Below are 22,551 nucleotides of genomic sequence, written 5' to 3'. Positions count from 1 at the left end.
GATATGATTTATGCCCATATGACCTGCAAAAAGAGTGTGATGACCTATGGCTGGAGGTCCCAGACTGTAGGGTCTATGCTCTACAAACTGCCATTTTACCTCACCTTCTATCCCTCCCTCAGGGGTCCACTCCCTATACACTGACCCTTTATTATCTGAAAAGGTAATATGGGCTATGGCTAGAGCTGCCAAACAGTAGGCTCTGGGCTCTACCAACTGCTGCATTACCTCACATTCTAGCCCTCCCTCAGGGGTCCACTCTCTGTACAGTACCCCTTTATTATCTGCAAAAGGAGTGCCATTGATTATGGCAAGAGGTGCCTGACAGTAGGGTCTGGGCTCTACCAACTGCCATACTACCTCACCCTCTAGCCCTCCCTCATGGGTCCACTTTGTACACAGTAACCCTTTATTACTGACAAAATAAATGTTATGGGCTATGGCTAGTGGTGCCAGACAGCAGGCTCTGGGCTCTACCAACTGCCATATTACCTCACCTTCTCCCAGCATACAGACTCCCCTTTTTCCTTGAGCATCAGGTGCCTCCTTAGCTACATCCCGTAAGCCTCATAAGGTAGGGTCTGACAGCTGTTCCTATCTCAGCTGTGTTTTCCTGACCTTTCCAGCTCCAGTATCCTCTGTCAGTAGTGCCTCACTGTCAGCCTGCATACCACCACTCACCTCTGTCCTTGCAATCACTATGTCCATGGGAAAACCAGTACCTTCCAGCAGATGTAGTTCACCTTCAGGCTCCCTGCTACAATATAGCTCTCTCCTTGAAGTAACCACATAGGATGTTTCTGGTACTCCTCCAGGCTACCAGACCTATGTGCCTGTGTCCAAGCTTGCCTGCGTATCACTGCATGCACACAAGGTGCTATATTATCAAAGTCATTCCCTATTAAGACATCTGCAGGGATATCCTTAAACATACCTGCTTGCTTGTTCCCTTTTCCACCCTCCCAGGCAAGTTGAACCCTAGCCAAGAATATTTGGAATGGGGTCCCTCTTAGAGCTCTAACTGGTGTAGACTGATCCTTAACCACTGCAGGCCTCACAATGGTTATATCAGAACCTGTGTCTCTCTTAGCAGTGGCCTGTCTTTCATCCACTAAGATAGGATACACATTTTGATTATAATTTGGCACCTCTGTTGTTTCCAGACAACTTATCACTGTCATTCTGCATTCCCACTTGCTGGCTCCCTCACCTTTTGATTCTCACCTTGCTTCAGTGGACATTTTTATACTACATGGCCCCTCTGATTACATATGAAATGTCTACTCCCTGATCCTGACTGTGTGCTTGAATTAGTGGCTTCCCCTGTTACTAGTGAAGTTTATTTGAGTGGTTTAGGCTGCCCCCCATGGATTCCTTTATGTCCATGTGCAGCACTGGGTATCCTTTACTTATGCATTGGTGTCCTACTTGCCAAGTAGAGATCCCCTTTTCTCCCCAACTCTTTTACAGTGTTACCCTCTCAGTTGCCAACCAGATCCTCATGTCCTCAGGGAAAGTGCTGAAAGCTTGTTCCCTCACAAAAAGGTCTGCCAGTCCTTGAAAAGTGGTGGCCTGACACCCAATCACCCACCTGTGAAAGTAAGTACTGTAATCAGCAGTGTAATCACATTCACTTTCATCTGCCTTGCATCTTTGTTCACAAAACTTATTTCTGTACATTTCAGGAGTTAATTTAAAACAGTCTAGTAAACATTGTTTTACATGATCATAATTCAAACAATCAGTATCGGACAGTTTAGCAATTCCATTAATAGCTCTACCATGGAGTAAGGGGGTCAGGAACCATACCCAGAGCCCTTGGTCAACATTATATTGTTTATATACTCTATCAAATATATAAATAAAACTATCAAAACCATCTCCCTCCCTGTACTGAGGAAATAGTTTACTAACCTTTATAGCTTCTGGAGTTCAGTCATTCCCTTCCCCATTACCTCCATGAACCTGTTGAAGGGTTAGAAGCTCCTTTTCGTGCTGTGTCTGTCTCTCATTTTCTTCAGCTTTCATCTCCAAACATTGCAGTTCATAGTGACGCTGTCTCTCCTCAGCTTCCAAACGTTTGGCTTCCAGTTCATGCTGACATTGCTTCTCTCTGCCTCTCCTCAGCCTCCAAATGTCTGGCTTCCAGTTCATGTCTCCTTAACTCCAAACAACTTTTTAAATCCTCTGAAGAAAAGGTACACTGTCTTGTCTTGGAAAGCTGTTTTATCCCCAATGCCAAACTGGATATCCTCCTAGCTGCTGATCTGCTGCTGTGATTAAGGCTGAGATCATTGCTTTCTTAGTCAAGTTGGCATGCACCAGTCCTTTGGCTTTGCACACCTTGGCCAACTGGTTTTTGGCCAGTTTACTATAATCTTCTGCTGACATCTTTTGACTGCTGTCCCTGACTAAACTGACTAAAAATAATTAGAACTGTTGTGAAATGAAACTCTGTATGTTTATCTTGTGGCTGTTGAAAGTGCACACCTTAGTGACAGCTACCCATGGCCTACTAAAGCTCAAATAAATCCCTGACTGCTGCCACCACTTAAACTCAGGGCAGTAACTAAGGAGCCTCAGTCCTCACCACTGTCTCCGGTAGGGAATTGTTACTGAAAGCAGGAATAGAACACACAGTTTCCAGTAAGAGTACACTGGGAAGAGGCTCCAAACCTGGGACTGGACTTTATGCCTCACTCCAGGTCCCCAAATGAATTTTCACACTAACCACTGCACTGTATTTGACACACTCACTCTTAAATATTTGATAATCATACATGTAAACATTCTTGGCAAAGACTGGCACAGATTTACCTGCTATGTCCTCTTTCCCAAATTACACAGTAATGCTGCCACCAGTCAAAATACGATGATACCCTTCAAAAGAGGTGTTCAATTATACTGAGTAAATTAAATATTGTTCTAAAAGGTAGCATACAATACAAGCAGTAAGGTTTTTTTTGGGATGGCCCTGGTGTTGTCACAATAAGCATAAACACTCTCGGGTTACTAAAAGTACTTTCTAAATAACCAGCCACAATAGAAGGTAGTAAAATATTTAATAAATAAAATTGATTTAAAGCATATATACACTGAATAACTGATTTCAGTAAGCCACAGAGTTTCACACACAATTACGAAAACAATACTGTAGGATAGGTTTCACACTGATTGAAGAAAAACTCTAACCACCTAAGTGCAGATCACTAACTGTCTAAAGATTAACTGCCCCTGTCTATTGTGTCAGCAAAGCAAGATAATACTCTTACTTCTGCAAGCAAAATAAGAATATATGTCCACTCTTCAGGCTGTTGTCCACTCTTCAGCAACTGGAATAGGAAATCATATTATTTCTGCTGAACAGCTCTGAAAAACTTTGAGTGATAAATACTGATCTGGAAAAACAACCACTGACTACTGAACAACTGCTGTAGCTGAACAACACTGAACACAACTGACTCAGAACCTGCTTTTTATAGGAGAATCTTTTAAAAGTCACAGAAAGCTGTTATGAGAATTCTACACTTTTTTCAGACATTTGAAAAGTAAACAAAAACAGCTGTTGTGGAGATTCCATTCCTTTCAGCTCTGGCACATGATGACATCAGGCTAGGTCAGCTGACTGGCACAACCTGCATTCAGAATTCTTTTTAAGACATGTATATTTGGTCAGCCAGAAAATACTGTTTGATTGTAATATTTTACATAAATCAAAGTGATAAAAAACCCAAACTTAGTTACAAAAATATAGCTAGTCATGCAGGCATTTATAACACAGGTTAATTTATAATTATTTATAAGTATTTACAAAACTGTAGCCAGACATGCTAGCACAGATAACAATATCTGTATCCTCACACTGGACATATACTTTAGAGTCCCCTACAAGTCCAACAAATTCTGAAAAGGTCCAATATTTCCAGATTTTTTGTTCTGTCATATTTCACAAACATAATTATTACATTGTAGTCCCACATTAAGTTACTGGTTTTGTTACGATCGCATCTCCATCTTCCAAATCCTTTCTCTGCTTCATTTCCAACATACTCTCAAGTCTTCTAGTCAACTCTCATGCTCCCTTCCTTCTCTCCAACATTTTTCATTGACACAGTGGAAAAGGTTTCACATGTACAGTTTCTTTGGTCTGCATTACGGAGTTGAAACGCCATAACATCGAACACCTAAATGGAGAAAAGTATTCAGGGAAATTCACTTCTGCGATTCATTAAATACTTGGGCAAATAAATACTTGCCCTACAACACAAGTGAACTAATTCTAACTAAACCAAACCCACCCATGTGGGGGGGCTGTGCCCCCCAACTAAATATACCAACTCAGAGATCCCACTACAGTGGAAAAAAGGGAAACATTGTGCAGTTGGCCAACTACATCTTTGCCCGACAAGTATTCAGCGAATCGCAGAAGTGAATTTCTGCTGAATACGTGGCGTTGAGGTGTTCGATGTTATGGCATTTCGATGGCATAATATTAGACCCCAGTCTGTCTCTGGTATTTTTTACCAGAAGAACAAGAAGCAGAATTGCCTTCAGTTTCACAGCTCATTTTTGATTGTACAAACCTTTGTATTTCCTCTTTAGCATGTACTTAATCAAAAAATGATTTTATCCCTCCAGGGAAGAATACCTTGAAGACAGCTGGGTACAGCAGTTTGAATCTCACACCTGCATCTCCACAATCCCTGAAGAGTGGAATAAATTTACTCCTTTTCTGCCTATTGTACAATGAGTAATCATTCTCCACAAACACTCTGCTGTCTCCCACTTTTAATATTTTGTCCTTCTGCCACAGTTTTGTCAGAATCATTTCATTCTACTGTTAGGATTGCATCTTTACTGTTAAATGTCTAGGTTGCTTTCTTATAGCCAGGTTTGGAGCATACACATGTTGTGTCCTTTCAGCTGTCAACTCCTGATGTGGAATTACCAGTCCAGTTGCTTATTTATGCTTTCCTAAAATTAATGCAGTGTGTTCCTTCCAGCTTCTCTGGTAGTGCTGAAAATCCCAGGTTTTCCATTCACGCTCTGTCCTCTAATTCTATTATTTTTTGAAATGTCTCTTCATGACCAGTTTCTTATTCATGAAGCCTTTTCTTCATTTCAATTTCTGATTTTTGCAGCTTTAGCACCTCATCTAAATATCTGTTTAAAGCTTCCTCGATTTTTTCCAGCCTTTTGCTGTTTGTGTTGATATACTCCATCAGTGTTTGGTTTATTTTAACCATCTCTGTGTGCAGTTGTCTTATATCTTCCTTTCATTTCTGGTGCTGTGTTGCGTTTTATTGAACAGCTGCACAACTTTTCCCAGTCCGTGTTTCTTCCTCACTTTTTGTAGCCAATTTTTTCCAGGTGCTCTGTATTTCTTTTTTCCTGGCATCCAGACAGTACACTTACTAGCCAGTTACTGAAATTTACCCATAAGCACAAAAGTCTACTGGGTTTCTTTTTGGAGATAAACCCTTGCCTAGGCTTGTGAGGGCCCCAGGGCCATTAGCCTAATAACCTTCTATAGTCCTATGATCGTTCTCTGTCTAGTTTCTGTTTTCACACATAGAGTTAAGCTGTTACTGAATGTGCAGCCATCTTGGAAGCCCATTATTTATAGTTCTCATTTGATTGTTAATCTAATCATCAACAACTGGTATGTAGATTATTATGAGTTGTCAGAAAATTCTTGTTTTGGGCTGCTGATGTCTATTTGCACTGGTTTATCTAAGAAAGTTATTGTTTGGTTCTGTTTGATGCAATACCATTTGGACTTGCTATTGTTGCTAGTGACTCATTTTTAAGGTTGGCTGCTCCTAACTAATGCAGTGAGTGAATCTTATGTCCTTTTTACATCATTTAAGTGATTGGAATATTGTCCTGGAATATTATCTTAACATATATAATCACTGTAGACTAACTCCTGATCAAGGTTGAGTGCTCAGACTTCCTTTCTCAATAGAAGTGATAACTCAGACCCTAAATAAGTCCATTAAAAGTAAAAGTCTACAACTGGAGTTTGGGGATGGTATAATGGTTAAGGTGTTTACCTAATAGACACAACATACAGGGCTGATTAGCACCTTTGGAAAGGAAATTGGCTAGGCTTAAAATGGCCCACAAGGGCAGCTATCCTAGTACTTGCCAATGAACAGTGGATGTTCTCTCCTTGAGGTTTATCAGATTGGAGGGCTCATTTCCATTAACTAAACAAATTCCTCAGAAGGAAGGCAATTTGTTTTACCCAAACCAGGCAAAGTCCCTCTGCAAGTAAAATCTTCTCAGCCTATCTCAATTCTAAACCATGTTAATAAATTGTTTACTATGCTATTCACACGTAGGATTGCTTCATTTCTTTCTGAACTTATACATTTGGATCATACCGAGTTTGTGCCTGGATATACTAAATTTTTATAATTTTATTATGATCTCACTTGTTTTGGATTGTGCATCTCAACCTGGCAAACAGTTTCTTTTGCCTAGTCTGAGTGTCGCAAAAGCATTCTGCAGTGCAGAGTTAGATGGAATATCTTGCTTGAAGACCTTATTAAAAATGTATTTTTTGGTACCAAGGCTAGGTTAAGAAAATGTTCTAATCTGCAGTATTTGGACCGTTTACTTACAGGAATGTCTCAGTATCCTGGCCTAGATTAAAAGGTTCCATTTATCTGATGCAGATAAAATTTGGATATGTAAACTAGTACTTATTTTTTTAGATGAAATTGTGATCTACTCCCAAGAATGATTGACCTTTGTGGATTACTTGATCAATCAAAACAAGGGAAAGGTTCTATAATACTAATGGGGCTATGTCTAAAATATATTATTTTTTAACACCAGGCCACATTTTTCAAATAAATATGAACTTATCCAGGAGAAAGATGTGAATCTTGCAATTACAAATGAAGTACAAGATATTTTACTTCAGATTTCCGGATATGCACTAAGCCTTGTGGATTCAGATTCTTTCAGGTGGTTGTGTTTGTACATTCCACATAAGCTTATTTTAGGGTTCTTAAAGTTTTACCTGCCTTTTGGAGATGTACCACAGATGAACCTGAGGATATGGAGATGCATCTCTTGAGACTGTCCTGAATTTAGAGCTGCAAAAGATCTACAACAAAGAATAGCCTGGATGCATTGTTATGACCTTCTTTATTTCTTAAAGGTTGTAACCCCTACACTCAAGTTTATGACACAGAGTTTATAACTTATTAAATTTAATTATGATTCTTGGGGAAAAATCATTACAAAATCCTGGAAGGAAAAAAGTATCCCCTTTAATCTGTGGTCTAACTTCATAAATAAAAAAAATTGCATATCTTGAAATACAAAATGAGAATCAAACAAGAGCAATGATTTTAGATACTGGAGTATTTGGGATAGGGAACATGCAGTACTATAGGTTAATAACCCATTTTTATATTTCATTTGGGCACAACTAATGTTTTAGCTGCATTATTTTAGAAACAGTATGTTCATATAAATTTGATGATAACTGTGTTTTTCTTTATGCGTGGAAAGGTACTCTTATGTTTGCTGATTTCATTTTTTGTTGTCTTGTATATAGTGTTTGTATTCATTTTAATGATTGTAGATACATAGAAGTACAAAAGGAAAATTTTTTTGTTTGGATTTAAAAAAAAGATTGTATTAAAGAAAAATAAATTCTTTTAGAATATGAGTAACATCACCCAGCACTGCAAAAGTTCGAGGCAGTGTATTATTCAAGCATGTCTTAATAATACAAAGGTGCCACTATAATTTGTGATAGGAGAAACCGTTTTGTCAAAGAGAGAGAGAGAGAGATTACTGAAAGAACAAGAAGAAACAAGATAGATAAAAAAGACTTTCTAGAAATGTAATACTCAGGGAAACTAATTTTAACTTAGAAAGATGACTGTGCTACCTTTTATTTCTGTGTTGTTTGTCTCAGTATTTCACTACCCTGATCCTTAGTGAGTGAATAATGCTGGTGCTATGATGATTATCTCCAATGTGAGTCATACAGTTGCATAGTATTGCTTAAATCTAAAACCATTGGAGAGAAATGTGTGTAATGGATTTGGCACAACTGCTGTTCTGCAATGTGGCACTTAGCGTACATCCAATGTTAAATGTAACTAAAAAAATTGTTCGTAAAGATTTGCATATTTATTTATTTTTTCACACACATCTTGTGCTGTTGGCAGTACAGCAAGACAATGCTGCTTGTTTTTCTGGTTCATAAACTAGTACGATATAGGCCATTTTGTAGATGCAAAGAACAAGCCTCTGAATTGCAAAATTTTAAATTTTAGGATTTTGTTATCATAATAATGGATACAACAAGAGGTTCTCTGGTTCGATCCTCGGCTGGGGTGCCTTCTGTGCGGAGTCTGCATGTCCTCCCTGTGGTCGCGTGGGTTTCCTCCGGGTGCTCCGGTTTCCTCCCACATCCCAAAGACATGCTGCAGGTGGATTGGACACTCTAAATTGGCCTTAGGTGTGCGTGTGAGTGTGCCTTCTGTGGAAGGTTGGGCGCCGGGCTGGCAACTCGACACCGTAAAACTCTACTGCCATTCAATGTGCGGACAGGTGATCCGCTGTGGCGACCCCTAACCGGGATAAAGCCGAAAGAAGAAGAAGAAGAAGAAGAAGTTATCATAATAATGGATGGGATGCACTGTTAATTCCATTAAAAAAAGATAATAACAAAACCATAGATTAGATATTTGTCCAATAGGTTAGTGGGTTAGAAGTAGTAATCTTACCAGCATCTGATTAAGATTTTGTTCAAGTGAAGCCTAATTAAATACTTTGAAATTAAAAAGTGCCATGTAATATTTGCATTTTAAATGAGAAGTGAAACTGCTATTCCCCAAGTTATACTGAACCTTAGACAAAGTAAGGTTCCACTTACTCACTGTACCTATCAGTAATGTTGCACAGTCCCTCAAGGATTGTATTTAACTACATTGCCATTTCACCTAATTGACAAGAAAGCACAGTGCTTCATACAGTCTAAAGCTCATTAGATTGACATTCATCTCATTGACACTTTTTAATATTAAATCTACCTCAGAAAACATTTTTGTTTGGGTGCAAGCCCTCCTGGACCCCCAAACCCCCCAACATTAATATACTAACTCCATATATGCACAACCATCAAGATACACTGCTGGTGCACATACTTAAACTGCTTCTGCTCCAAAACCACACCAGCAGTCATTTTCTATGCCATTTCACACTTTCAGTGTAATGAGTGATGATCAAATGAAGTATCGATCAAATGAGTTTTTAGATTAAATGAAACACCCTTTTTCTTTGTCAATAAAGTGAACTGACAATCAAATGAATGTAACCTCCCCCAAGATACATTAAACTAATGGATGCAGTTTGTAAATTCCTTATTAGCAGCATTATATCATGTGAGAGGGACCTTCTGTGACCGTGTAAATGTACCTGGAACTTTGCAATAAAAGCAGAAATGTAACGAGTCCTACAGCATGCTGGTGCCTAGACTTACTTCAGCAGGCACTATAATACCTACTTCACTTTGTTCTCTCTTCTGAAATAACCTTCCTTAAGATGTTTAAGTATAAAGCATTAAAAATGCAAATCCTTGATGGATCGTAATGTCATAGATTGTTCAAAACTGGCATAATTATTTTAGTTCCTGTTATGGAGGACTGTGGGAAGATCTCTGTTCATACAGTCCGTAATTTACTGGTGGAATTGTTAATGGGGACAGAAAAGGGTGAAATGGTAAGTAGCATTGGAGGTGTTATATAAAAATGCAAACTTTATGAGAATGAGGGAAAGATGGGGAATGAGTAGTCTATAAAAATACATGAGAATCCAACATAATAGCTTTCAAATGCAGTGTGGCAGTCTTAGCCGGTTACTTGAAATGAATTTCTGTTATACAAAATGTTTAAATCAGTGCCTCTGGCAGAAGGTCATATTGTGTTAATTTTAGACCAAAGTAAACATTCCAGTAATGAGCAGCATAGTAAGGTGTGAAAATAAGCATTTGTAGGTCAGACACTTGCACATGTGTGGACTGTACTTTAGTGTATGTGATCAAAGATCTACTTATAAATTTATATACTTTGTGTTTTACTCTGAAATGGAAACTGATTTTTGCTACACTTTTTTACCTGCTTAATATATTGTAAACATTATAGGTAAGTCAGAAGTTTTAGATTAAATGCCAGAAAAACTTTTAAGACAGAGTAATTGCTATTGTTCAATATGTTACTTTAGTCTCTGTAAATATTATTCATATAATTTGTTGGTGCTGACTTTCAGGGATGGAAAAGAAAGTGGAGTGGTTACAAAAGTATTCCGAGTTGAATACATACCGTCCTGTTTGGCTTCATCAGACGAGGATAATGAAGATGATGATGAGAATTTTTTGAAAGATTATACTAAAGATATCTTCCGACAGGTAAGTATATACAATGATGGATCCATACTGGCTTCCAAAAAGAAGGGCGGCCTTTTCCTGCATTGATACAGACTCCTGAACTTTGCAGTTTTATATAGGAAAAAAGGTCATTGATGTCTTCACTGATAAATACATTTTTCTGTATACTGTTGTATTTATAGATTGTGACTTTTTATTTTTATCATCTCATGCTAGTATTTAGCTTAGTGTATTGTGCAGATGTTATGGAATGATTTATAAAATGCCAAGATGTCCTTCAATACCACTACCTCAGTGATGGCTCATATTTTTGTTTTTTTTTAACAGATTCTGTCTTTAAGTTTTATTTAGTGTGCCCTCAAGAAACATCTATATAACAAACATCCAGTCAGAATTGCTGCCATGCTCATTACAGAATGAAATGAAATTCTATCTATTTAGATTTGATAGTTTACATATGCTGCTCTCAAGCCAAAGTGAAAGGCAACCAGTTTCAGGAAGTAAGAAGAAAGTGCAAAAAATTTGGGGGGCAGAGTGGCAAAGGATTCTTAATTTAAATGAAGACAGTGCTACAATAAAAATTAAAATTTATGTTTTAAATCACTGGGTGTACTTACTATCTAGATAGGTTTTAAATTGAGTTTAGAATCTTTGTTGAAGTTGAATTTACTATGTAGTTATTTTTGTTTGAATGGGAAGTTTCAGTTGAGCATAGAGGATTTAGAGTACAGGCCCAGTACTAAAAGCTTCAGTGCAATATATTAGCAAAATAGACAGTAATGCTTCTAAATACTAAAGGAAGACCAAATTTGAAGAGTGCATGCACTGACCAACGATACATAGTAAGAGAAAGAAGCATAAAGAGCAGGCTGTTCAATATGTCAGTTGACAGTGGCTGGCTAAGTTTAACACCAAGGTAACCTAATAATCCAATGTTGTCTATTTTCATCCGATGCAACTATGTTGTCAGATCTGACTGGATCCAACTTTGATACTGATTCTGAAGCTCTTTGGTTCCCAGGGCTCTGACTCTTCCCCTACCTACAATTCCCTGCATTACACCTCACCTCAGTACCTCAGACCGAGTTTGCCCCCATTAGATAGTATAGCCATATCTAGACTAATACGTGTTTATATCAATAATATAAACCCTGTTCAGGACCAACTCCAGAATATAGGAGAGAAAAAAATGGTAGGAGTATGAGAAATCGAACTGCTCACAGATGAGGTATGCTAGAGACAACCTGGTTATCAGAAATCTATTTGTGACAATTTGGAAGGGGGCAGATGGGAAGGAGGGCGAACCAGATGAAAATCAGACAACACAGATATATCATTATGGTAAGTATATAACTTTCATATCCACTGTTGTCTGTTCTCATCCAATGCAACTATAGTGCAGATTCCTGAGCATATAGGCCGAGGTGGTATCAAGGAAGGATGTTCCTGAAACTGGTGGAACCAAAGGAGGAACGTGATCTAGATTGTTCATCAAGCTTGTATTGAGATGCAAAGGTATGAACTGTTGATGAAGTAGCTGCTGCACTGATGTCATCAATAGGTAGTCTACTGGCAAAGGCTGTTGAAGTGGCCACTGCCCTTGTGGAATGAGTCTTAGGTTTAGATTGTAAGGGCAAGCCTTTTATATTATAAAGGAAGGAAATGCATTCAGATAACCATCTAGACAGAGTGACTTCAGCCACTGCTTTGCCCAATTTAGTTTGGAGAACACCACAAATGATTGATCTGACTTCCTGAATAATTTTCTCCTATGAAGATAGAACCTAAGCTGGCAATGAATGTCCAGCATATGTCTGTATTCAACCTTGTTTGAAAATCTTGGAATCACTTTGGAAAGATTGTGACAGTAATTCTAAAATGAAAAGAATAGGGGCAGAAAGGGGTCTAAACCTCTGGACATAGCAAATGGATGATATACTCCACTTGGGCTACTTTTGTAGTGGTCCATTTTTGTGATGCTGATATGATCTGAATGACCAAAGTGGGAAGCTTGGCATCTCATTTAAGATTAGAACTGGAGGAACCAAATGGTTAACGTCATGTTTTTTTGGTCCAGAGGAGGGACTCTGGACAGGTGTGTTAGTAGATCTGGATAATGGTCTAGAATCCATGGAGGGTGTACTAATAGAGGCCACAGAAAGGGAAACCGTCTTGTGTGTTCTTGCTTTCTGTATGAGCTTGTTTATTAAAGACCATATGGGAAAGTCATAGTGGCACTTGTCTAAGGAATCTGTAGAACACTGAATACAGGGACAAGGCTTCCAGCCTCTGTTGACAGCTCAGGTCCTTTAGTCCAACTATCATTTTTGTCAGGAACCTTTGGGGCCTCTCCAACTACTTGATATGTTTTGCAAAATAAATATCAAATGGGGTATTTTATTCTGTGATGAGCTGGTCCATGCAAAATGTGGAAAGGTCAGGATTGTAATCAGCTATACCAGATAGAACGATTTCCTAACCACCTTTTAAATAAGATGATCAAAAGAGAGGGAGTTATCTACTGATTTTTCAAGGTCTTTCATAACATCTTTGTTTTGAAGTGAGATGTTTTATATACTAAAAAATGGGTGGTGGATTTGTTTGCTAAAATGCAATATTGCTGCATTTGGCAATTCGTTTTAATCTGTTTTTAGTGCACTAGCTATCAAGTTCACTTTGTAGCTTCTGCATATAAGTATAATGCCAAGTTTATAATTGTTAACAAATTTGGATAAACAGAGTACTTCATTTTTGATTTGGAGATCAGATAAGTGTATGTCAGACAGTGAAAGTCCCAGCATGGAAACCTGTGGCACCTGTGGGTTCAAGCTATCCATCTAACTACATAGGGATCGCAGCTTATTTAACTTGTTGATAATATTGGCATGTGGTGTAGTATTAAATACTTTGACAAGGTTAAAGTATGCTGTATAGATAGCATGACCACTGCCCATGGCTTACATTACACTTTTAAAAAAATATCAAATTCATGAGATAACCATTACTTTTAACAACAATAATGATAATAATGTATATTATAGTAATATTATTAACAATAATAATATTGTAGTTTATTAGTTATGTTATGTCCTGATCCACGGCCTTGCAGATGTGACTTGTCAGGCTGATGAGTCTGTAATTCCTGGGGGCCACCCTGGTGAAGAAGAATTGCAAATGACAGGGATAAAGTAAGTGAATACATTCAGGCTGAAAAGCTGTAGAAGCAGGTCCACCAGTGCATCTTCAACTGAATAGAATAGATTACTGAATAGATTAGTACTAGGCTAACTGCTCTTGCGAGACATTTTAAGCCTAACCAATTATCCCTTATGAGACTCAAACCCTGCACCTTGTGTTTGTAAGGCAAACACCCTAACCATTAGGCCACCCGTCAACAGGCAGCCTGGTATGTTGTTAGGTCCCACAGAAGCTATATATTTAGGAAAGTACTTTTAACAAATGTTCTTTTGTGATGAGGTCCTTTGGTAAAATTAGCACTGAATTTGTTGGCCAGTATATTTGTGATATGCACTGGATCAGAATAAGAACTGCCATTTTGAATAAGTTCAGAGTAATGTTGTGGGTTATTTCAAAACTTCCTGATGTAAGTAAAGAAGGATATGTAATTATCTTCAACTTCCAATGTTAGCCTTTGTTTTCCTGATGGTGTATTTCAGTACCTTGGATAACCTTTTGATTTTTACCTTGATCTGTGGATGTTTAGTTTTGCTATAGATTCTCTTGAGCTTTTTTTCTCTTATTGTATTATTTATATATGCACATGGAATCACCAGGTTGGTTTACTCTTTTCTTTCCTTTTTTGTGAAGGTTTTGTAGGGGTTAATAGGTTTGTACAGTTTTATAACCATGTAGAAGTTTTGCAAATATTTTTTTTGCATAATTACTAGCTGTGACTATATTTTTGGGGTTGGGGGGTACAGTTATAATTGAACTTAGAGACTTCATTATAGAATTGTAGGATATTTGTACAGTTGAAGTTTTTGAAAATTGTGATATTGTCTTTGCTGGCTTATGGCTTTTGAAAGACAAGTTTACCAATCTGTGATCAGACTTGACTGGGGAGAGGTATATCTGGGGGATAGTATATTTAGATGCCCCATTTGTACCAACCAGGTCAAAAACATTTTGATCTGTAGTGGACTCTATTTCATCCAGGGTATTCTTTTTATGAAACTGATGGATTTTTGAATGTAGACTACATTTGAAGTATAGGTCTTCAGTTTTTTGACGGGCAGTTAATGTTTCCCAGGATTATATAATTTTTTGTATATTAAATTAATGTCAGAATATTTAAGAAAGCAACATGTTTTTTCAGGATTCATCTAGGGGATCTGATAGTTTAATTTCTACTGGGTTGAATCTACTGGACTGGTAATTTCTACTGGGTTGAATCTACTGGACTGGATCTCAATAAATTTGGTTTGTAGGTCTGTCTTGAGATAATGCGTTCTTTAAAAAAACACAGACACTCCATTGCAGTTTCATACTGGTCTAAGCGCATTGTAGGCACACAGCCCTCTTATAGAGGAGGTGCTTTTTGTTCTCTTAAACTAGGTTTCAGTAATAATGCAGACATGAATGAGATCCAAATGGAGGAAGGCCAACAAGGTCATGGAATTCTTCTAGCATTGGGTAGTACCACATTGATATTGTGTGGTAACCTCTGACAAGTACTTATATGAGAATTGACCTGGAACTCTTTCTGTCAGTTTTGCCTGTTGTCTATGATTTCATCTGAAGATTTGCAAATTGTTACATCCTGCTATGTAGCATCTTGGTCATGATGGATAGCAACAGTAGACTGAACATTTAATGAGACTGTTACAACTCTTTCCATCAAAACAGGAAGATTTCTAGCTGTCTTGTTTGAACTGCTTCTTTTGCAACAGTTCCAGTGCTGGTTGCCTACCCTATAATGCTAACCATGGGAATGGTGCAGGTAACTTGGACTTTTGCAAGTGCAGTTACTAAAGGGCAGAAAGTTAAAGTACTGTAGGTAGAAGAAGAGTGGTTCTGTATTCTAATAGAGATCAGATATGATGAGTTTGAGTAGAATAGTATTTTTTAAGAGCTGTTTTCACTGGATCATTCTTTTTACTTGACTGTTCAGCTGTGGCTATCTTGGACTTGCAGTTATGTTTAGAAATGTTTATTCATTTGCAAAAGATTGATATTTATGGCTAGAAAACTGCAGACCATTATCAGAAGCTATTTGGGCAGGTAGGCCATGCCTTGAAAATACGGATTTCTGTGGAGTTCTGTCTGATTGTGCTATCCAGCTGAAATCCAGTAGATCTGTTTGCCTCTCCGCAGAATCCTCGATTTTTTTTTCACTTTGACAAGACCTTAGGATACCTTACATTAGAAATGGAGCCAGGACCTTCTATATATTTTTAAAACTCCACATATTAAAGTCCACAAAGGTGTATTAAAACAACTTTTATTTACTCAGATAAAAAGAAATTAACACTTTTACACAGCTGCCTTCCAGGTTTCTAAAAGCAAACAAGAACAATTACCCTATTTAAATATGATGTGAAAAACACTGAGCAGTAAAAAATCGACTTGTTCAAACCAGTCATTAAATGAAAAAAAAAACTTAAAAATGTTGCAATGGATGTTTCAAATTCAGTTTGTTGTTAGTTTTATTTGGAAATAAAGCAATTAATGAAAAAATAAACAGTATTTCAACAAGTAGTATCTGCTAATTTACCTTGATGCAAATGTGCATCTAGAAGCGTATATAACTGGAACATTTTTGAATTCTTCCTGTTAGAATCATGACTGTGTAAAATGCTAAGCAGAAGGGTTTGTTTCAGAATGGTTATATTTATATAATATATATATATATATATATATATATATATATATATATATATATATATATAGATATATATATATATATATATATATATATATATATATATATATATATATATATATATACATACATATTTAAAAAGTGCTTCATACTTCTGAGCCTAACCTGCCTTAGAGGTCTGCCTGATATATAATTTAATAAATGAACATCTTAGGGCATATACTACACCTAAATGATAACAGTTCTTAACGTCCAGAAAGTAAACCTTCTGTCCATTGACATAATGTTGAATGTTGTCAACCCTTATACTCTGCATTTTTAAGGGTTAGTGACCTGGTTGAGGAACAAACAGGAAAGAATGAACTGGTTGGTTAGGGAAGAGGAGTTACTGCAGGATGCCAAGGACACCAAATTTGTACTTCTAGATGTTCAAATCACCCTAAAAAAGATTAATTACCACTTCATAGCTATCTTAGGAACAGCTCCAATGCTCCTTCTTAATAGATTAGCTGAATTCCCAGTTAAGCTCAAAACCATTCTACTGGTGAACGTCAATTATCCATGAATAAAACTGTCTGACCTACACTGTCAGTGGTTGACATGTCCAACACTTCTTGACATTATAAATGCTAAATCCCTTGTACAAATCAATCCTACAAGGGGTTCCAATACCATGGAACTTGTTTTCACAAATATGACCACTTCTTGCACACTTCCATATGTATCATCTTCCCTTGTTTAATCAGACCATAAGTGAGTGACCTTTTCCTTTAAAACTGATGGTACTTCTGCAAATACCCCTGTGTTTATGGGCTTCTTAAAAGCAAACCCTCTTTACTTACTTGATGACCTAAATAAATTCCACTGTAATCCTCCCCTGGTGGATCCCATTGCTAAAGCTGCTACCTATGCCCTTGGCTTTTATTCCCACAAATAGTTGTATTGATTAGGTAGTCCATATCCACGCTAAATATAATGAACATTTTAAAAAATAAACCATGTATGGTGTAATATACTTATAAAGCATTTATATAACAAGAAAAAAAAATTACTTGATGCTTATAAGAAGTCTCATTCTACCTCCCTTAGGAGCAGACTTAAGTAATCTAATAAAGGGTTTTAAGGAGCCCTTAGGAGGCCCAAAGCTGAATACAAACTTAAAATAGCCATGAAAACCTGAAATAACTACAAATTTCTTAAACTATTCCAGGAAGTTAAGACTAACACCAGCGATATTTGAAGCTATTCCACAATAATACTGATCTGTCTGACCCCAACAAAATAGTTAATAACCTAGCTGATGAATTTAGTGCAAATTGTACTACACATACAGTTATTGCTAGTCCACAGAATCCACAGGGCTAGCTACCCCCTTTAATCAGTATGGAGCAAGTCCTCCCAACGCTCTTAAAAACTAAACACTGCATTCATGGACTTAGATAACATCATATGTTGCTTGATTATCAGTAACTAATATGACCTATGTGAACCTCTACTTAACCTCTTTAATCTAAGTCTCTTAACTGGTTGCTTACTTCCTGAAGCCTGGAAAACAGCCATTGTAATATCATTCCCAGGGTCTATGTTTGGGCTTCCTTTTTGTAACTATAGACCCATTAGTTAAACCAGCCTTGTGTGCAAAGCTATGTAACATTATTTCAGAGATCATTATTCTGGAAATTGAAAATCTCTTAATCCTGGACTCTCATCATTTCAGCTTTCTCAGAGGAAGGTCCTGACTCTTTAACCTTATCAATTTCTTTGAAAAAGTCAATGAAGCATTGGATAGTGGTTGTGCACTACATACTGCATATCTGGACCTGGTCAAGGCGTTTGATGCTATTCCCCATGCAGATATTATTGACAGACTTGTAAATATGAACATAAATGCTTATTTTGTGTGATGGATAGCTAACTGGTTGTTTGGCAGAGCAAATATGGTTAGAGTCACAAACCAAATGTCTGAAAGCAAAACAATTACCAGAGGTGTACCACTAGGCTCAGTGCTGCGCATTCTCCTATTTGGCATCTATTTTTTAGACCTTCAGGCTAACATTCCTCTGCTATGGTTATCTAAGATTGTAGATGACTGTAGATTGATGGTATTTGACCTTCTAGTCACTCACAGTTGCTCCAGTATAAGTTAGGCCATGTTAACAATTGGTTCAAAGTTTAAGATCTCAAATTAATTGAAAAAAATGTAGCCGAGGTAAATTTGGTAAGTAAACCCTTTCCAAAACCATGTAGGTGACCCACTTCTGCAGTCTATCGCAAGACAGCCAGGCACTCCTGTTGATAAATCCTTATCTTTTGACTATTATGTCTCCACAGTAGTTAGAAAAGGCTTCTCTCTCTCGATCATCCAATTTCCAAATTCATCTTCACTAGATCCAAAGAAGTCTTAATTCCCCTTTACTCGTATCCCATTATTGAATATAATGCTCCTTTTGGCATATATGGGTCTATATTAGAATATCGAAGTCTTAAAACTTCAAATGTTCTAATATCGACCTCTATTCAGCGAACGTTTACAATATCGAACATGCAGAACAGTGAATCTTTTCCCTGGGAAAAAATTTGCTGTTCCGAAACACATACACACAACACAAACACACCAAAAAAACAGCAATCCACACACATACACTTAAAATCCTACATCTAACCCCACTCTAAACTGTACATACACTACTATCTATCCACTTACCTTAACCCAAACCCTAGCCCTAAGGTCCATCACTATCGCACACTCACCTCACCCGCCCCCTAACGCTAACTCACCTACCCTGCCCTAACCCTAACGTCCGTCACAATCGCACACTTACCTGACCTGTGCCCTAACCCTAACTCACCTAAGCCATGCCCTAACCCTCACGTCCACACAATCGCACACTTATCTGAACCCGACCCGTAACTTTCCACCACAGTGCTGAAAATAGTGAAGCAACAGAAACGGCCAACCAAATTCTTTCCCTAGGAGAAAATTCGATGTTCTGCAGCTTCGCTATTTTCAGCGTTTGCTGAATAGGGGTCGATATTAGAACATTCGAAGTTTCAAGACTTCAATGTTCTAATATAGACCCGGCATATATCTGCCTAAACATATCACCCAACTTCAGAGCCCTCAGGGATTTCTAACTAAAAAGATTGTGGGCCCCAAAAATCATCGTTTTCAGAACGCACTAACAACTCTGTCTCCACACTGTTTCTTACAGAGTCTTCCATAGGGGTTTGTGTCTTTGGTTCCATTCCCCATGCTATCATCATACAAAAGCTAAATGCATTAAACATTAACTGGCTGCAAGACCGATCATATACAGTGCCAGATGCAGGTGCCTTCGAAAGTTTTACTCAGAAAGTAAAAGTGACCAGTAGTATCCCTCAATGCTTAGTACTGGGACTTCCCCTTTTTGCTATCCACTTCTCAGATCTCCAAGTGGAGAGCCAAGATCTGCGGCTAACAATTCTTGCAAATGATTACAAATTAGAGGTTATTGTTAAGTCACCCTCTCTGAAAACCAAACCCTCCAGAATGAGCTGTCCCTAATAAACTCTTTGTGTACTAAAATGGGTTCAAATTAAATGCTAAAAAGTGTAGTATCAGTTTTGTTAGACAGCTACTCCCCTCATCATACTGACAAAATAAAAATGTAGTCAGCGACCTAGGAACTTGTATTGCTAGCCCCCTCTCTTTTGACCATCATGTGATTAGTGGTTGTCTAGAAATCCTTTTATTTAGCCCAACTAATATCCAAAGGAATACCATCAAGGTCTAAAAAGGTAATCGGTCTCTTAAATTCAGCATTGATAAAGCCGGTTATTGAGTACAATGTCCCATTTGGGATGTATCTCGTTAAACATATAAAACAATTAGACCCCAAAGGCTCCTGACCAAAAATGTCACAGGCCTAAAGACCCTGCGCTACCAAGACAGGTTAGAAGCCTTGTCCCTTTACTCAGTGTCTCACATACTTTTGAAGCCATTAGAGACTCACTTGTGCTGGGTCTGCTGTTTCTTTGCAACTCCTTTATCTCCAAAATTCTTAGAGCCAGGGGCTTAAATCTTCGCCAATAGATAAGTAAAACAATGTGGAGGGACAGATTTCTAACTTGGCACCTCACAGGCTTATAACCCAGCACTTCACAAATGTTTGACAAAAACATTTCCTACATATTAAGCAGTGTGACTCACAATCTTCTTTTAAACACAGACTAGATGACCAGATGTGTATCCACAAATTTAATCCAGGATTGATTGGTGTGGCCAAGAAGAAAGGAAGTGTGGCCTGATCTGAGAGTACTGGCAAGGCGTGAATGGTCCTAGGACTTAGTGGCCTTGGAATATCTCTGAATCTATAAAGGATGCAACCCATTTTGACCTTCTGTTCCTTCACAGAATAAATGGCTCCTCAAATGCCTGGTTAAAGGAACTAAACCTTCAGCATCAGATTAAAAAGCACTTTGATGTGAAAGTTCATATCCCAACATATTCCCAAACTCTGGAGCAAACTTCTACCACGTCAAACAGAAAGGTACTCTTGCCACCCTCAAGGTAAGCTTAGATAATTGGGTGGGCAGCCTCAGTTGTTTTTTAGGCTGGAGGGAATTTCTGAATATATGTTATTGGCTGGGCTTGTAATGGTCTGCAGAATGCCTAGTTATTACCTATAAATGTATGAAACTATTGTCAAAACCCTTTAATTGACAGTCCCTTTATAAATGTATGCTGGTAAGAATTAGATTCAATAAAATGCATTCGTTGTTGGTGGAATACATGGTCAAAAACTGTGTGTAATATGGCTGTAAGCCTACTATATGTATCTTAACCATAGCCGGCATTAGTAACCCACTGAACCCAGGCTGTGGGGAACCCCAGAATGTTAAGTTGTCCATCTCGCCTTCATTCTTGCTGGTTGGGTTTGGAGCCAATCCTCGGCTCCGACTCGGCCATCTACTAAAGCTCAAGCGCTATTTACTGGCTCAAGGCCTCCCCTTATCCCACAATGCTTGGCGCTAGATACCCAGATCTCGTTTGCTGCTTCAGCTATGAGGTTGCGCTTTTACTGGCTCAGGTCGTATTAATCCTTTTTTTGTATTACTAGCTAATATTTACCTTGCATTTTTCTTAGATATAGATTGTCTTTCCCTTGTAGTGTAGTTAGACTGTGTATCCCCTAGTTTGTCCCACTAAGGAAACTTGTTTTCTGTTAGAGAGTTTCTACTGTCCCCCCCCCCCTTGTTTCTCTCTATTAGTGGCTAACCCCACCCTTGTTGTACCTATAGGAGTAGTGTTTAGCCTTGTAGTATTTGTATATTTTTATTATTATTATTATTGTTAGCTTAACTAGTGCGGGTTTGTGAGTGTTTCTGTGTGCCTTGTGTAAGCACTAGTTTAATTTTTCTCTCTTTAGTATCCCCGGGCCAGTATGTCAAGGATTCTAAAGTTTCAGGCTTCAAGAAGTGTGACTCGTGCTGTCAGAAGATGTCTCTGACAGACAGTCACACTTCTTGTGTTTATTGCTTGGGTTCCCTACACCTGCAGGACTCTTGCTCGGTCTGCCATGCCTTCAGCCCGAGAGTCCTGCAGGAGCGTAGGAACAAGCTTATTTTGAGATGCTTACTTAAGCCAGAGGGATCCCCGGTGAAGCCTTAGTCGGGGAAATCCTCAAAGCCCACCAAGCCGTCTGCTCCCAGTTCTGAGCCATAGCCGGGCGGAGCATCTTCCTCCTCTTTGGCTCCGGCTGGAGCCGACATCCCTAGACCTCAATCAGCTCTGACTTTAGAGTCGGAGCTGTCATTGGGCTGAAAACGTTCTAGGTCCCCTTCCCTAGAATCAGTCCGTTCGGCTCCGAGGTCACCATTGCTTCAGTCAGAACGAAGCCATAGGTCCCACTCCTCTCGGTCTTCCAGGTTATCTGATCATGACTTGGAGAGGGTAGTCAGTAGACTCCTTAAATCGCAGGCCCTGGCCAAAATTTTAACCCGCCCTTCTCAACAGACTGTGGCTGTTCCGGTGTCTTCAGCAGTTCCTCCTCCGACTCCCTTTTTGTGTTCGGAGCCGGAGCTGGTTGGGGCTCGAATCTTAGAAACTTCGGAGCCGATACCACATCTTTCAGCTCCTTCGTTGGCTCAGATCTCTTCTTTGGTTCCTTCCTCGGAGGGATCTCGGTGCTGGTTCTCCCTCGTCAGCTCCGAGGGGGTGAGTGGCATCGGACCCTTGTCTGACCCCGTTCTCCTTCTTGGGGCTTTGGCGCAGGTGAGCTCAGCCCCAACATTGGCCTTGGAGCCGTCCCTC

The 22,551-nt window shown here is 38.6% G+C and overlaps 1 protein-coding gene across 1 annotated transcript in view; it reads left to right on the top strand.

Annotated features, from left to right (window-relative positions):
* The window catches only part of DZANK1 (double zinc ribbon and ankyrin repeat domains 1), a 1,792,612-nt gene that overhangs the window by 386,308 nt on the left and 1,383,753 nt on the right, over positions 1-22,551 (top strand). Inside the window, exon 4 of the mRNA XM_044056983.1 lies at positions 10,300-10,438. Within this exon, the coding sequence (XP_043912918.1) occupies positions 10,300-10,438 (139 nt within the window). The remainder of the gene's footprint in view (positions 1-10,299; positions 10,439-22,551) is intronic.

Source organism: Protopterus annectens, chromosome 1.part2 (assembly GCF_019279795.1).
Source record: "Protopterus annectens isolate FY-2018-M chromosome 1.part2, PAN1.0, whole genome shotgun sequence".
Lineage (NCBI taxonomy): Eukaryota > Metazoa > Chordata > Ceratodontiformes > Protopteridae > Protopterus > Protopterus annectens.
This window is presented reverse-complemented; position numbering and strand designations above follow the sequence as displayed.